Source organism: Trichoderma camerunense (genome assembly GCF_050948025.1).
Source record: "Trichoderma camerunense strain CBS 138272 chromosome Unknown V8C40scaffold_3, whole genome shotgun sequence".
Classification (NCBI taxonomy): Eukaryota; Fungi; Ascomycota; class Sordariomycetes; order Hypocreales; family Hypocreaceae; genus Trichoderma; species Trichoderma camerunense.
In genome coordinates, this window is record NW_028145367.1 from 1,935,064 (window position 1) to 1,951,179 (window position 16,116).

The following is a 16,116-nucleotide window of genomic DNA, read 5'->3' on the forward strand; positions in this document are numbered from 1 at the left end:
CAATCCATGGATCATCGACCAGATAATAGGAGCTTGGTTGTAATAAGTTGAATATACAACTAAACTTACATTACAACTGGCCACAGCTCCTTTTCTCAATTTTCATTTTCAAAATCCATCATAAGGTAAATAGTAGGTTAGATGGTGACCAAGGGCTCAGGGCGCTGTAGTCGCAGAATGGCAGAGCCCGATAGCAGAAGTAGAGCTCAAAATCCTTGGTCTCAATCTTCTCAAGTACAAGTATAGGTATGTAGTTAAAATGAATACGATGGTGTAAATATATTTGTGTGAATAGAAGCATAAGATGAATAGAATAGAGTAACTTTATATATGGGATATCCAAGGTACAATACAGAATCTTGAACTGAGCCGCCATGGTCCATAAGAGATGTGGGATAGAGGATGTACTTACGTTGGCTTTCCGGAAGTCTTCATTTAAAACGTGCGTCGTGGCATTGGATCTACCTACATAACGTGGCCTTATCTGGTATTCTATCCACCAAGTATCTACGAAAGGATTTCATACTACTTTTATCTTATATCTCAATCTCCATGCGGTATCTATATGAAATGCTGTTCACACGGCCCATATGCCACCGAACGACCGTATTTAGGCGCCCTCTTTCTCCAATTACTCCTATACTACTTGATAGCGTGAGATTTTATTCGTAAAATAAGGTATGGGTAAAGTACTTTTTCCAGCCTGTCACTCGCAGAATGGTGGTTTAGACATTTCTCGTGCAAATTTTGGTAGTCTGAGCTTATTTTCATCTTTTATGCAGATAGTTAGTTGTTCATGAGTTGAACAGATGAGCCGCCTTCGAAGCCATATCCTCTGTAATCTCACTCGGTCTAATCTCATCCAGTCCCTCCGGTGCACGGCAGGGTGAGTCCGATAACGGATATAATGACCACAGATAGTATTTCAATTGAGAAAACCTCCATCCGGTTCGCCGTGCAATAGCAGCAATTCAGAGCTACACTACAACTTTCCAGCATCCTTCAAAGCTTTTCCACCATCAACAAGGACACACCAGCCTTCAGAGCCCCGGCCTCCATCTCCGTAGACGACAGCCTCAAAAGTTCCGTCAGCCAGGGCGAAATCCAGAACATCCTTGTCGAAAGTGCCGGGCTGCAGCCAGACTGCGGGGATACCAACGCTCTTGGCTTCCTTGAGAACATTGATGGTGATGCCGGGATGAGTGATGATGGAGACAGACGTTTCCGTCGGCTTCGGTAGTGACTTCACATCTGGCAATGTAGGGTAATCCTCGTCATTTACCGTGACGGTCTTGGACGCTGGGTTGATGGGAGTGACGGGCAGATCATGATTCAGATACCAGGCATGAACTGTAAAGAATAACGACCGATTAGTGAGCTGCTCTGATATCAAAGGGCATGAAGGAGGGGCTTGTGTTGAACCTTTGTGACCAAATTTGGCGGGGTTGGAGCTAGCTCCTACAACCGCAAAGAAGGGAGATGAGAAGAAGCGCTTGGCCGTGGCCTCGGTGACTGCAGCCATGTTTCCTGTAGCTGTGTGATTTTCGTGAAGAGAGGTATTTACTTGTGAGCTTATTTGTTTGAGAGGGATTGAGTATTCTTTATGAGGATATTTCTAAGCACCGGAGCCGGCTAGCTGACGTGATTAATCACAGGAAGTCCTCATCGGTTGATTATCGGAACATGTTGAGGTTATCTCAGGATGGCACTTCAAGGTAACATTTGACGGATGAACGGCATAGACATAGATAACAACCGATTCAGACTGTAATTATTTGTCATGATCAGGTAGAGTAGCAATTAGCTGAGTATCCTGCTGCCGAATCGAGGAAATGGGGAGGCCCTCGAGATGGCATAGTGAATTATAGGGTAGGCGGCCTACAGAGTCTAAGGTGACCAACCTGTAGGCGTAAACAGACTTGGCGATAGACCATTATAGTAAGGTTGTTGCTCATACACAATATTTAGCTGTAGGTAAATATCTAAAAATAAGGCACGCTATATATCTATAATGCTCTGTGTAATTCTGATGACCATTTTATTATCTACAACCACAAACAATCCTTGGTGTGATGCTCGCTCTTGTGTTTTGGAAATTACAGCACTCTACGATAGGCAGTGAGACGGAGGCTGTTTGAAAACCCCGGTCCTGCTCTATTCTTGGTAAACAGCGGCAATACTACTCCAGACTACTCCTTTAGAAGATGCATAATCAGAACCGTAGCGTTGTTATGGGGCGCAATGCACGGCATAAACCACGGCAGCAAATCATCCATCCTTATGCCGCCTAATTATACAGACCGCCTCCACGACAAGCGACAGGTCGATTGGCTGCGATGCCGACTATTGACTCGTTGCCCCGTCAGGACCAGGCAAGGGGACCCAGTGGGGCATCAATGTCAGGAGACGCAGACCTCTTGTTGTCATTTTCAACTTTGCATCATTGTTGAGTCTGAAAGACATCATTGACGACGGTTTTTGGAAGACGCGAGCTGAACCCGAACCGACTTTTGCGACAGCGACACAGAAACAAGTCTCATCTGACAAAGCAAAGCTAAGACACCAATCACAATGGTGAGTTGCCCCAGCACCGCTCGATGTAAACAAAGCCGGCCCGAGTTCGTCTGGTGCTGGCGCCGCACATGATTCGCCAGCACCTGTTGCTTCCCGTTTTGCGCGCAACTCGAAAGCCAAAATATCCCAAAACAAACCGCTTGTCCCCCATTTCTCCTGCGAAAGACGCTGCACCACCCGGTCGCATTCGAGAGACTTGCGCTTCAGCCTGGCATTTGCACATTTTGAGAAACGAAGCGAAGAAGAAAAAGGACAAAAAGAAACATGGCTTCTAATCAGTTTGATTCCCAGGCCTCGACCAACTACAAGGAGGCTTTTGCCCTGTTTGACAAGCGCGGCAACGGTCGCTGTGCCGTCGACTCGCTGGGCGACCTGCTGCGAGCATGCGGCCAGAACCCCACGCTGGCCGAGATCCAGGAGCTGGAGAAGGGCCTTGGAGGCGAATGTAGGTTTCGCATATTCTCCCGTTCTCGTTTTGTCGATTATGCGCAGCTGTGCTGACTCGTGCTCCTTACCCCTGGTGCAGTTGATTTCGAGACCTTCCAGCGCATCTTAAACCGACCCGGCGGATTCCGCGACCCTGGCGAGCCCGAAGAATACTGCCGTGGCTTCCAAGTGTTTGATAAAGACATGACGGGCTTTATCGGCGTCGGCCAGCTCAAGTACATCCTGACCAACCTGGGCGAGAAGATGACGGAGGAGGAGGTCGACGAGCTGCTCAAGGCTGTGGACACCAGCTCTGGCCAGATCAACTACACAGGTACGGCCTCACTGGCATGCTTTTTTTCTCTCGCCTGCATTTCTCTCCCTATATCACATCTAGCTTGCTGACCGTGCGCTTGTTTCCTCCGCAGATCTTGTCCGAACTATCCTCGCCAACTAAGATTCCCCTTGTACGAAGAACCTAACCCCCAGTGGCATCTAAGTGCATCTACGAACGGGATGGCGTTGCTATGTGTTTGTTTTGATTATGGCAGTGAAATTGGGCACGCTTGGGATTGATGAATTTTTCTTTTGTACGGGATGGCCGTAGACTTTGTTTGCTACCAGTGGAATATGAATATGTGTTGGTACTTGGAGTGCACCATGAAATGAGTCGGCCCAAGCACGTCTTGAATCTGAATATTTTGCTTGATGGAGAGTGACCACTACCTTGATAGGCAATAGTAAATTGTTTCATATCTACATCAAGTATTAAAGGCGTAGATAACCACTGTATATTTGGACTTTAGTAGCTGTAAATCAACCTTGTTACAGCCGTTAAATTGGCATGTAATTTTCCGATTGCATGGCTGATTAACCTGTCTTCAACCCCTTTGCATGCGGAGCAACCCCGCGATGCGGTTGGGCTTAGCGGCTCACCACCTGCCGGATAGAGTCACTCCAAAGTGCCAATACCGGAGCTTAAGGTATTGACATGTGGTACTGCTGCCCAAACTGAATTCACAGCCCACGCCAGTAAGCTGCCTTGACTGCATACGAGTACAATAGGTGGCAATAACATTACTTGCTGCTTTGGACCGACTTGGCATTTCTTCAGTATAAATCCGGCGTTCTCGGCGCCGTTGAAGAAGCTACTAAGCGGCCTAGCTTAGCATTAATGATGCCTTTTGTAAAGTCTAATAGCTATTATGAGAACAGCCTCTGCCCCATGGGAGGCGAGAGGCGGCTGAAGCCAGCAGCCATTTATCGGCACTAAATAAACAATGCAATACGAGTACAACACAATACTATAGTAGTATAATTCAATGTAATAATACAATCAACACAATTAACGTTCTTCGGTCTAGACTCCCAATTCACACTGTTCAACCCAAAGCCGCGTTCTGCCGCGTCAAACTGTCTCGTCTCTGGGCATCATTCTACCTACCCCTCACCAGCACTCAATTTCCGCCCTTCTGGTAGGCTGAAGCAACATCACGCTGTCATACGTCCTGCAGTCCGAGCGGGCCAATTTGGGACAGAACCACCGGCCAAGCTTGTACTTCGTACGTAAGGACCGCCCGTCATCGAGCTGGAGCGACCTCGTGCCATAAAGCCCCTCCTTCTCCTCCTCTCTCTCCTCGTGCTCCTTCTCGCCGCAACCCTGGCTTCCCAACGAGCTCTTCTGCGCCTCAACTCTCTTGCGAGTCACGTACGGCTGCAAGGAATAGCCCGTCTTCCGTCATATCGTCGCTTCTTGACCACCAGCAGCATGGCTCCCGAGCAATTTCGAAACCCGCCGCAGCGGCCGCCGGTCTTTACGGCCACGGCTGAATCCATCCTGGCCGATGCGAAGAAGAGCGCTGACCAGAGCAAGAGTGTCTTGGATCAAATCGTCGCCAGCGTCACCCCCGAGACTGCCACCTTCGACAACACTCTGAAGCCCATCCTCATTGATGGCAACGATTCTTCAGGCCCCCAGAACATCCTGACCTTTTATCAACATGTATCGACAAACGAGTCCCTCCGAGAAGCTTCTACCAAGGCGGAAGAGCTCTTGAACGATTTCTATATTGAGGCAAAGATGCGAGAGGATGTGTTCAAGCTGGTAGACGCGGCCTATGCCACCCGAGAGTCTCAAAACTTGGATAAAGAGTCGCTCCATATCCTGGAGAAGGAGCGCCAAAAGTACATCCGCAATGGCTTGCTTCTTCCACCTGGAGAGAAGAGAGACCGCTTCAAGGAGATCCAGAAGCGCCTTAGTCAACTCTGCATCCTGGGCAAGAAGAATCTCAACGAGGAAAAAGGTGGAGTCTGGTTTACTCCCCAGGAGCTCGAGGGAGTGCCCAAGGATGATATTGATGTCGACACGCTCGAGAAGGGAACCGGCGAAAACGAAGGAAAAGTGAAGGTCACATTCAAATACAACCACTTTACCCCTTTGACCAAGTATGCTATACATGAAGATACTAGACGCAGATATGTCATTGCGGATTCCAACAAGGTATGAGATCAGCCCATCAGGGTTCTCCGCGCACTAAGTATTACTATATATGACTCTTTGGCTGACACGGCATATTCAGGTAAACAACAATGTCGAAAACTTCAAGGAGATTATGGTGCTTCGAGATGAAGCTGCTCGACTTTTAGGCTACCCGAACCATGCCAGCGTCCGGATTGAGGAGAAGATGGCCAAGTCGCCGACCCGCGTCAACGAGTTTTTGGGCGACTTGAGAACTCGCTTAGCCCCTGGCGGTGAGAAGGAAGTCCAGAAACTCACAGAATACAAGAAGCGAGACTATGAAGAACGTGGCATCCCCTTTGACGGCAATTTTTATATGTGGGACGCTGGCTACTACACGAGAATCATGAAAGAAAAGGAGTACAGTGTAGATGAGGTCGCCATCTCACAGTACTACCCAGCAGAATCAACATTTGCTGGCATGCTGAAGATTTTTGAAGAAATCTTTGGCTTTGTCTTTGTTGAGCTCGGCCCGGAGGATCGCGCGCGACTGAGCCCTAGCGGAAAAGCTGAAGACATTTCCTGGCATGAAGATGTCATCATTTACAGCGTCTGGGATGAGGCCGCCAAGGGTGGTGAATTCTGTGGCTACCTATACCTTGATCTGTTCCCCAGAGACAACAAGTACGGCCATTACGCAAACTTTGGAATCGAGCCCGGCTTCCTCACAGTGGATGGAAAGAGAAGCTACCCTTCAACCTCCCTGGTGTGCAATTTCAGCAAGCCAACCGCGACCAAGCCGTCGCTGCTCAAGCACCATGAAGTCGTTACCTTCTTCCACGAGCTTGGCCACGGCATCCATGACCTTGCTGGCCGATCTCGTTTCAGCTATACCCATGGCACTGCCACCGTGGCTGATTTCGTCGAAGCACCCTCTCAGATGCTTGAGAACTGGTGCTGGACGCCAAGTGTATTGAAATCGCTGTCGAAGCACTGGGAGACTGGAGAAAGCATCCCTGACGAGCTTGTAGAGAAGCTGGTAAAGACCAAGCATCTCAACTCTGCAATCGGCGCACTGTCTCAGCTCGTTATCGGAACTTTTGACATGACCGTTCATAGCCCCAAGTCCCCAGAGGAAGCCAAAAACATACAATATGGCAGGCTGTGGAACCAGCTCCGTCACGATATCTCGGGCATCAAGGGCCCTGAGGATGCCGGTGAATCTATGTATGACCACCCCATTTCTCTATTCCACCCGATTGCGTCGCCTGTTACTAACATATTCTAGTGATTGGGGCAACCGACATGCCACCGTTGGTCACTTCCTCGGAGGTTACGATGCCGGCTACTATGGCTACCTCTATTCTGAAGTTTTCTCGTTGGACATGTTCCATTCCTTCTTCAAGAAGAACCCAATGGACGGCAAGGAAGGCCGACGATACCGCCACACTGTGCTGGAACGCGGCGGCAGCATCGAAGAGATGGAGTTTTTGAAGGAGTTTTTGGGCAGAGAGCCAAGCACCGAGGCGTTTTACGAAGAATTGGGCATTTCTGCCAAATAAGTGTTGGCACCCATATAGCTAGTTGGTATTTGAATGATACCAGTACAAAAAGGAACATTGCAGACACATACATCAGCAACTCAGGGGGAGCCAAATAGTTATTATATCATTCTAAATATATAGAATAGATGACTCCCCACTACTAACTCGCTTGACTGACCTGCCAAAAAGACAAAAAATTGCGACCTGTGTGGATCGAACACACGACCTTCAGATGTCAATTAAGATGACTGGAGTTGGAAGACTTCAGTCTGACGCTCTCCCAGCTGAGCTAAGGTCGCAATCCATTGGTTGAAAGAGTAGCGGGATTTTTCACATTATACAGGCTGTGACTATGACTGTGATTGTGGGAAGATGGCTTGGATCGTGGGGGTTGAAAGAGTGGAGATCTAGATTTTGGTGGGGCAGATGCAGCTCTGCCAATCAGGTGGATCATGAGTACGTATCTTTTTTTGTTGATTGGATGATGAAGTTTCCACAATGTTGCAGACAGCGTGGGTGGGCATGTGAGTCCAAGTTGTGATATTTGTTCTGTGTGTACGATGTTTCATTTACGAAGAGGCTGAGTGAGATTAAGCTGTTGAGATGAATCGACAAATGAGTTGATGAATGCATTCATTACATAAATCCGCCAAAAATAGAAAAACCACAACTACAATGTCACTTATACTCTGCACGCCGTCCGAAACCGATGTCTCGGCGGTATCAACGGTGCACCTGCGGGCCATGGACGAGAACCTCCTTACGCACGCGCAGTTCCCGAGCCCGGAGGGTCTGCAGTTCTTCCACGGCTGGCTGGAGAGGAACACGCTGGAGCATTTGAGAGACGGGGACAAGGGGGTGCTGGTTGCAAAGGATGGGAAGACGGGGGAGGTGGTGAGTTTTGTCAAGTGGCTTGTTCATAGGCCTGGCGAAGGAGGACAGGAGCAGGAGGAGGTTGAGGAGGAGGAGTGGCCGGATGTTGCGAGGGCGGAGTATTTGGATCCGTATGCGAGGTTGACGGAGAGGGTGAGGAATAGGGCTGTGGGAAAAGAGACGGCGTATTATCGTGAGTTCGATGAGACGTCTTGGATTTGAGTGGCTGCTAACAACAAGATAACCATAGATCCAACGTATCTTTGCACGGATCCTCGCTGGGCTGGACGCGGAGCTGCATCATTGCTTCTGCGCAAGGTCCAGGAACTCGCCGCGGCAGAGGGCCTCCCTCTTGTGCTAGAAGCTACGATGAATGCAGTGACGTTTTACCAAAAGATGGGCTTTGAAATCAGGGATGAGCTATCGATGATGTTGCCGCCTCGAGGATCGAGTGAGCCTACGGAATTTTATGAAGAAAAATGCATGGTGTGGACGCCGCCGAAGAACGGAGCGGCAGCATCATGAATCGGGAGTTTAAATGTACAAGGTTATGAATGAGAGATAGAGGTGTTGATAGATATGACGGTTTGCATATAGAAGCGAAAGACATTCATCTTGCGGCTCGATACATGTCTTGTCAATCTTGTGATGGAAACACCAAGCTTACACGGCCAATGGCCTAACAAAGCTGCACAGCATCGCACGAATTGCATCACGGGCGGAATCCCCACATGCACGTGGCATATAGCCTGATTTGGGGGAACTTGTCTACACGTATCGATCTTCTCCACGGGGGAATGGCATGTTCAGCTGAAAAGATTGGCCACCCAACGTCTTAACAATGAGTCGTGGCCTCGATACCAGAGATGGGATGGCAAGACATGGAGGGAACGGAGAATAACGATTCCGGGCCTCGGGATAATTCGAAACGACCGAGTTTATTTCACGTCAAACGTGCGGTCAAGAATCAGCAGACGAGCGCGGGAGAAGCGAAATCTCGTTACGTAGTGTCATCTCATCATAGCTGCGGGCCTGCATCCCAGATCGCGTGAGGGAGGAGGGGGGAAATAAAAAAGATGCATGCCAATGCGCGCTCCGTGAGGAAGAGCCAAGATGTACTTTTGTCAAGACTCAAAAACATTTTTGTCTCGATCGAGCCCAGATCCTCATGCAGATGACGTCTACTGAGTCACTTGGACAAAGTTCGTTCTCGACGGCCCCTCGGTTTGAGCTTTTTCGGGGCCGCGGCGATCCAACGCTGTGCGGGAGGGAACTTTGAGATGGGCTTGATTGGAGCACCGGTAATGAAACAAGAAAACGGGCCGTTGCTACGTTGACTAAAGAAGGAGTTCGCGGAGACGACCGAAGAACGGACCACGGAGAAAATAGTACTAATTAACGGTAAAAAGTTGGCGCGCGCGCGGTTCACATATTTGTTACGTGTTCTCTGCGGCCTTGAGATATTACAAGCACACAATACGAGAGGGAAAACCTGACGGTTGGCGCGGTCGTTTGGGGGAATATCAACATCCCAGAGCCAAAAAGGCCGCAAAACGGGGAGTTTCGTTCGATTGTGTGGGGGGCACGTGTATTTCACGGGCAGGGGTTTGGGGCGATGAGCCGAGCTATTTTCGTTGTTCGTTTCTGTTCCGGCCTCTCTCTCGTTTTGCATCAAAGGTGATGAGGAACAAAAAAGGGGAACAGGGGTGGGCAAGCAAGAGCGAGGTTTCTCGTCTGATGAAGACAGATAAACCACGACAGACGGCTGTAACTCGTATATTGCAATTTGTCACTTAATTCTCGCAAATGCAACCTCCGGAGCTCGGCTAACGTGCCTTGGCGCCTTGCCTTGTGCCTGTACCGCCAACGGCACGAGATGTGTTGCCAGAACCACCCAATGAGGCTGAATCAAGATGTAGTGGCTGCCAATATGCCGACATCTGAATGGAGATGGAGTGGTGGTGACATGCCACCTGAGATGGGCACCGGGGGGCTGAGCGCAGGCGTTGGCCATTACGTGAGAGGTATTCAAGGCCTGTCGCAGCGAGGCTTTTCCATTTGGTAATAGTACGAGCTTTACGGAGCAGTAGCAGCTTTTTGTGTTTTTTTGGCCTCTTTGCTTAGCGGAACCAATGCAGTGTTGCGTTTGTTGCTTATTTTTTCCTTCTTATTGGGCTGATTTTATTTACACTACCGCCACGCATTGGCCCGATTCGGCACAGAGAGAGATCGGCTGGCAGCACCGGCAATTTCGACGAGGCTTCACGCTGTTTGAAGGTCCTCATCATGTAATCCAGCATCTAGTAGTGCCGACGCCCTCTTCCCGAAGCTGCCTGATTTGGGGCCCGTTGACAGCACGAAAACGCAATTGATCTTGTTTGACTCGAATCCGATCTCCAGTTTGGTGGAGAGAGAAGAGCATCCATCCCAAGGGGGGAAAATGCACGGCCGGCGGTGACGTACATGCGACACGGAAATATTACTGCTAGCGCTCTTTTGGGCCGGCGCTGCGTTGTACCTTGTACAAGGCAAGGCCAAGATGCCAAGCGCAGCTTTATCTCGAGCGGTTATTAATTTTGATCCGTCACAGATAAGACAAGGTTGCAAGGCCCGATTGACTAGCAGAAACGGCGTCGGTATCGCATACCTGCGCCCGTCCCCACTTGCGACGACAGATGGGTGCATGCATTGGACCCTGATTTATTTGGGTGACTAATTAATTGGAAGAAGCATCAAGACATTTTGGAGCTGTGCTTGTGATTGTGCTCGTGCTCCTGTGACAGCACTCGTACACGGTACCAATCACAGGCAGAGCAAATCACTGGGTGTTGCATTGCATCTCTCATCTCTTGGTATTACGGATTACCGTAGTTTTCATTTATCAGTGGCACTTCTTGGATGGACTCTCGTGAATTCATTTTGGTAAGCATGCACGCGCGGATGGGCCCATCTCCGTTATTATGCTAGGCATACCTAGGGATAATACTCCGTGCAAGCAAGCACTAGGCTCTCGGGGAGAAAGACAGAAAGCTCAGAACCTGAAACCAGGCGTTCGGAAACACGCACAAAAAGCCACCGAGACACTTTTGTGGGCTCCAGGCACGGCTCGATGTATGAGTCGGATGCTGGGAGGGAAAAAGGGGATTGCTATCTCACTGGTCAACGTAGTTTTGACAGCACGCGGGACTATTCTGTGATACAGAAATAGAACAGGTTGCTTCAGTGTAGGAAACGTCAGGATCAAGCCATTTGTGTTTTTCATCATGCCAAGCATTGAGGATGCTGCCGTGCCACTGGGATTCCTGTAAAGCATTTTGCGTACGTACAATTTTTTCTTGGACGTCGTACTTTGTAATCGTGCGTCCTCGTACATGTGAGTCTGGAAGGCATCTAAGCATTGCACCCATCCCACTCAGCGACAGACGGATCCATCCCATCCAATCCAAACGAATCTAGCCTCAGCACTTGCTAGCCTCAGCACTTGTACAGAGTACGTGGGCAGACAAGGTAAGACGTTGAGTAATAGTGACCCGCCAGCAGCGCGATTAGCGAACGACATGCCAGGTACTGCGTACTTGGACGAGCATCGAAGCCATTTGCATTACATTGCATTGCATTGAATTTGCTGCTGATTGCTGTCTTGTCTTACTCGGCCGGCCGCATTTCTCAACAACTCGACGGTCAACCAAAATCAGCAAACAAGCCCATCATCATTCTTACGTTTGGACAGCTGCCTGGGCTCTAAAACTCTAGCCACGGGTGGTCGGTGGCGGCGCCCTTTATTGAACGAGAAAAACAGGCCCCCCTTTGCCTAATTCGCACTTCCGGACCTCAAGATCGCCAAGCAAACGCCATTTTTACAAACCGCCGCGGTTGGGTTGGCTCAAGCCGAGTCCTCTCTTCTCACTAGCATCGGCGAGGGACCGGCCTAAAAGCGTCCCATCGCTTGTGTGACAATCCATCCACACTGGGTCCGTTCCGGTAAAAAGGGTAGCCCTGGTCTGGGGAAGCACATGTCATTTGTCTAATCCTCATCTTTACGTCCTTCTTCTCGCTCATTCTCACTTCCTCTCACCCTCTTAACTTATCTTTTTCCCTCAAGCTGGGCATCGGTCATTTTCGGAAGCAAGAAGCACGACAAGGAACGAAAAAACGCGAGCTGCGGCGTGGCCCATCCAGCCTCTTAGATCTCATTCCTCTCCCGGCCTGTCCGTTCAGCTGCTGCTCTTGGCCATCTATCATCTGTCATATCCTTCGCACATAGTTCAGGCATCTGCTGATACCACCGCCACGTTTTACGTATCTTCACCGGCCCAAACTTGGCCCGATGCTCTCCTTCAGATCCTAACTGAAACCCGCTGGATGAAGTCGATTTAGGAAGGGGACAGAAAAAAAACACCTGCGAGGTGGTGCTCTCTCCAGCTTTATATACGGTTTACCCCCGGTACAAATGACGCCGATAACCAAAGCCTATCTCATCCTGGCCACCATCATCACCTGAACTGAAGATCCCCAAACGCGTATCTCCTCCTAGTCTGGCTGTCATCTGTTTACTTCTTGTCCCCCAATCCCATCCTGCTGCTCGAAAAAGGCCGTCCTTGGCGGGTACCAGCGACCGGGTCGTCGACCAGTCTTGCTCGTGCTCCTTATCTGCTTCGGACTAAACAAGTAGCGCCACGCCCTTTTTCAGCAACCTTATCACGGACACCCACAAAAAACATACAAGGGCCGATCTCCTACAGTTGACCAACCGTTGCTTTGGCTTTTGTCGTCCCCTTATCTCTCCGCCGTTTCCGTTATCGGGCGACCCGAGAGACGCTCGTTTCTGTTCCGTTGCTCAATCCAGTCCAGCATTGGATTGGACTCAAGCCTCAGCCTTTGCCGCGTTGCGTCATACCCGAGTTGCCAGGCGTGGGGAGCCTCCTTCATCCAGCCTTGGGGTAGCGAATAGCATCACTTTTGCATCTCCGGGGTGGTTCTCTTGTCACGCAGCCTCCCGCAAGCTTCTTTTTCCTTATCCCCCGCCTCCCCCAGTTGGCTGCTCGTACGGCTATTATCTATCCAATCCATCTTGAAAGATTACGGAGTTACTAGCAGCAAGCCCTTGCTTGGAGAGGCGTTCCGTATCTGCTTGCTTTTACTTATCTCCAAGTTTACTTACCTACACGCAGCACCTAATACATACCTGCTACGGAGTATCTAGTAGATACATTTGATACCTTAGTAGTATCTATCGCTAATCTATCATACCCGCACATACTTTGACACTTCCGGGTTCATCCTAACTGGCCAAGCCATGGCCCATGACGCTCCTATCCAGCGCACGGCGCCAATCGCCATCGCTCCCAAACCTCCAAGGCCGGAGCCACTCCCACTCCCACGCCGCCAGAACAGCTCCCACAGGTTCGAGATAGGCCCCGCGAGCTTGCATGGCAGGGGATCCATCGACTCCGGCTCATTTCCTGGGGCTGCCGCTCCCCCGTGTCAGGCCTGTCGCTTCTCTGGCACCAGGTGTACCGTGGCCGAGGATGACGATGGCTGCATGCCCTGTCAGCTCAACGGCACCGAATGCTCGCTAGTGTCGCCGAGCCCTCAGACCCGTAAGAGGAAGCTTAACGGGGATTCTGCCGATGAAAGCGTCAAGAGAGGGTCAGTATTATCATTGCTCTTGTGCCTTTTGCCTTGCTTTACCTTGCCTTGCCTGGCCTTGCTTAGCTTTGCCTTGTTTTTGATTTGCTTCTCCTTCTCTCTCTCCCCTCGTGCCGAATTGCCTCGCTTCGACTCGTTCCACCACATGATCCCGCCCTGTCCTGTCCCTCACAGCCAAAAGGACGTCCCACGTTGCATAACAATCTGACACATGATTGGTTTTCTAGCTCCCCCGGTATCCCCAGCCGCAGAAATCACAACTCGAGCCTCTCCAGCACTGCTGCCAGCAGCTCATTCTTGGAAGACATGGCCAATGTCGGCGGCCCCACCATGCTCAAGCGGACGCTAGGTCTCCAAGAAGACCGGTACAGCCAGTATATCGGCCCCACGACAGATTTCGAGCCCTCTCTCATCAACCTCTCTCCCTTTGACACGCATGACGAGAGCCTTCTTGCCCGCGGCACTCTCCGCAAGGTCAGCGACTCAGACACCTTTCTCATGCTGCCGGACCAGAGCACGCCCGGCTACGACCATGTAATTGAAGATCTGGACGCCATCGAGGCCATCGTGGCCCCCCATGGCCGCACACTCATCGACCTGTATTTCCGAGTCGTCCATCCTGGAATGCCCATCATCCAGAAGACCGTCTTCATGGAAAAGTATGAACGATCCTATCGCGAGTTCTCACCACCCATCCTCGCCGCCGTCTATATCCTCGCCATTAACTGGTGGGATCACCACGATGAACTGTCCAAGCTTCCCCGCCCCGACGTGCGTGAATTAGAAAGACTCGTCCGCACCACCCTCGAAGATGCCATGTTCCGACCGAAACTGTCGACAGTCCAAGCTGGGCTACTTCTGTCTCAGCGACCCGAGGGCGATCAGTGGGCCCCGACTGCGCAGTTGGTTGCCATTGCTCAAGAGCTTGGCCTCCACCTGGACTGCTCGGGATGGAAAATCCCACCGTGGGAAAAGGGGCTGCGAAGGCGTCTGGCTTGGGCCCTGTACATGCAAGATAAATGGGGTGCTCTCGTCCACGGGAGGCCCTCTCATATTTTCCCTTCCAACTGGGCCGTTCGACCGTTGCGTGCCAACGACTTTCCCGATGTCGAGTGGGATGAGAACGACCAGGAGGAGCGCCAGGACATAGAAAAGGGTCGTCTTGTCTTTACGCGGTTCGTGCAGCTCTCCGAGATTCTTTCCGTGATCCTCGACACCTTTTATACTCTGCAAGCCATGCAGACCGTCTCCAACGCGGGCTCCGGAGGAACACAGCTGGTCTTGTCGCTGGCGAAACCCATCCAGCTTAGGCTCAAAGAGTGGTATAGCGGGCTGCCCACCAATATTCGGCTGGATTCGTACTCGGCAAGCAAAATGTCGGGGAGGCTCTCGTGCATTGGTTATCTTCATTTGGGATACTTTGCAACCGAAATCACCCTCCATAGACGCATCATTCGATCGCTGGCATCCAACACATCGTCGGTCGACTCATACGTGCAACACATCTGCCGCAGTGCCGCCAAGGCTCGCTTGATTTCTGCCATGGATTTTGTTAACCGACTGATGCCGAATCACATCCAGTCGTTTTGGTATTTCGCCTCAAAAACCAATTTCGCCCTCATCGGAACGTTCGGATCTTTGCTCTGGGCGACATCGCCCGGCCGGGAAGAGGCAGAGTGGTATAGGCGTCGCCTTGGTGAATATCGTTGGACATTGTCGGTCAGCTGCAAGCCAGGCCAGAGCAAGGGCTTGACGGAATTCGCCATGACCATGTTGGATATTTCAACCGGCCTTTTGAAGCAACTTCCGGAAAAGCCATCCATGAGTCGCTCCGGCAGCATGGCAGACTTCTCTGCCATGTCTATGCCCAGTTCATATTCTGGCGGAGTCAACATTCTGGGTAGCTTCAGCAACTTGCCCAGCACAGACGTCAGTAATGCCCAGAGCCCTCTCAGTGAATCAGAGATCAGTGACGAGGGTATGGGAGACGACGATTATGCAACACCGATGTAAAGAAGGTGGAAGAGGTGTTGCCGAATTTGCATATATCTTCGATTTTCTTGCGTTCTTTCCTCTGTTTGTTTTGCTCTTTTTCCTTTCTATTTCTTCGGCTTGGAATATGCGATTTGGAAATGAATGAATGATTTTTGGCATCAGTCGTGTGTGGGCACTTCTGGTATTAGTGTTGCATTTCCTCCCCACACTGACGCGATAGAGGAGTTTGATGACTTTACGTTTGATGGTTCTCTTCTTCTTACCCTCCGTTTTATACTTTGCATTTTTTTCTTCTAGTATTCTTTCGTTTTCTTCACAAGTTATTTCGGCATAATGTCATGGGCGGAAGCCAGTAGAGGAGATACCCGCTCGGAGGCCAGCGGGGATCCGAACGTGTTTACATAAGGCGTTTTAAGGCAAGGTGATGGAATGGATTTTGCAAAGCTGAGACGAAGCAATCGGATTGACGAGGTAGCTAGGTGATTGATAGTCTAACGATGGCATATTTTTCTTTCAATCTTATGCGAATATGGCGTGCTCACCTGTCTGGAAGATGACGTGACATTTGTGCTATTGACCCCAATCTGATGTGCTTTC

The 16,116-nt window shown here is 50.4% G+C and overlaps 6 protein-coding genes and 1 non-coding gene across 7 annotated transcripts; 5 read left to right on the plus strand and 2 right to left on the minus strand.

Moving 5' to 3' along the window:
* Nucleotides 1–554: 554 nt before the first annotated feature.
* On the minus strand, nt 555–1,619 carry V8C40DRAFT_236397 (CoA binding domain-containing protein). Its single transcript, XM_083214035.1, has 3 exons — nt 1,423–1,619; nt 694–1,350; nt 555–642 (listed from the first exon to the last, which is right to left on the minus strand). Exons 1-2 carry the CDS (start codon nt 1,520–1,522, stop codon nt 983–985), a joined length of 468 nt encoding a protein of 155 aa, XP_083077281.1. The 5' UTR covers nt 1,523–1,619; the 3' UTR covers nt 555–642; nt 694–982.
* An 821-nt stretch (nt 1,620–2,440) lies between these two features.
* V8C40DRAFT_236400 (uncharacterized protein) lies at nt 2,441–3,844 on the plus strand. Its single transcript, XM_083214036.1, has 3 exons — nt 2,441–3,019; nt 3,101–3,334; nt 3,429–3,844. Exons 1-3 carry the CDS (start codon nt 2,839–2,841, stop codon nt 3,455–3,457), a joined length of 444 nt encoding a protein of 147 aa, XP_083077282.1. The 5' UTR covers nt 2,441–2,838; the 3' UTR covers nt 3,458–3,844.
* Nucleotides 3,845–4,330: 486 nt separating this feature from the next.
* Nucleotides 4,331–7,186, plus strand: V8C40DRAFT_236405 (metalloendopeptidase). Its single transcript, XM_083214037.1, has 3 exons — nt 4,331–5,500; nt 5,580–6,685; nt 6,747–7,186. Exons 1-3 carry the CDS (start codon nt 4,769–4,771, stop codon nt 7,018–7,020), a joined length of 2,112 nt encoding a protein of 703 aa, XP_083077283.1. The 5' UTR covers nt 4,331–4,768; the 3' UTR covers nt 7,021–7,186.
* A 14-nt stretch (nt 7,187–7,200) lies between these two features.
* On the minus strand, nt 7,201–7,301 carry V8C40DRAFT_t51. The gene has a single exon. It is a non-coding gene; the product is annotated as a tRNA-Phe (tRNA).
* Nucleotides 7,302–7,483: 182 nt separating this feature from the next.
* On the plus strand, nt 7,484–8,525 carry V8C40DRAFT_236406 (uncharacterized protein). Its single transcript, XM_083214038.1, has 2 exons — nt 7,484–8,068; nt 8,126–8,525. Exons 1-2 carry the CDS (start codon nt 7,630–7,632, stop codon nt 8,398–8,400), a joined length of 714 nt encoding a protein of 237 aa, XP_083077284.1. The 5' UTR covers nt 7,484–7,629; the 3' UTR covers nt 8,401–8,525.
* A 1,411-nt stretch (nt 8,526–9,936) lies between these two features.
* Nucleotides 9,937–10,302, plus strand: V8C40DRAFT_236413 (uncharacterized protein). Its single transcript, XM_083214039.1, has one exon. It carries the CDS (start codon nt 10,008–10,010, stop codon nt 10,245–10,247), a length of 240 nt encoding a protein of 79 aa, XP_083077285.1. The 5' UTR covers nt 9,937–10,007; the 3' UTR covers nt 10,248–10,302.
* A 3,227-nt stretch (nt 10,303–13,529) lies between these two features.
* V8C40DRAFT_236416 (transcription factor domain-containing protein) lies at nt 13,530–16,022 on the plus strand. The gene has a single exon (XM_083214040.1). The coding sequence runs from the start codon at nt 13,831–13,833 to the stop codon at nt 15,535–15,537; it is 1,707 nt and encodes a 568-aa protein (XP_083077286.1). The 5' UTR covers nt 13,530–13,830; the 3' UTR covers nt 15,538–16,022.
* The last annotated feature ends 94 nt before the right edge of the window (nt 16,023–16,116 follow it).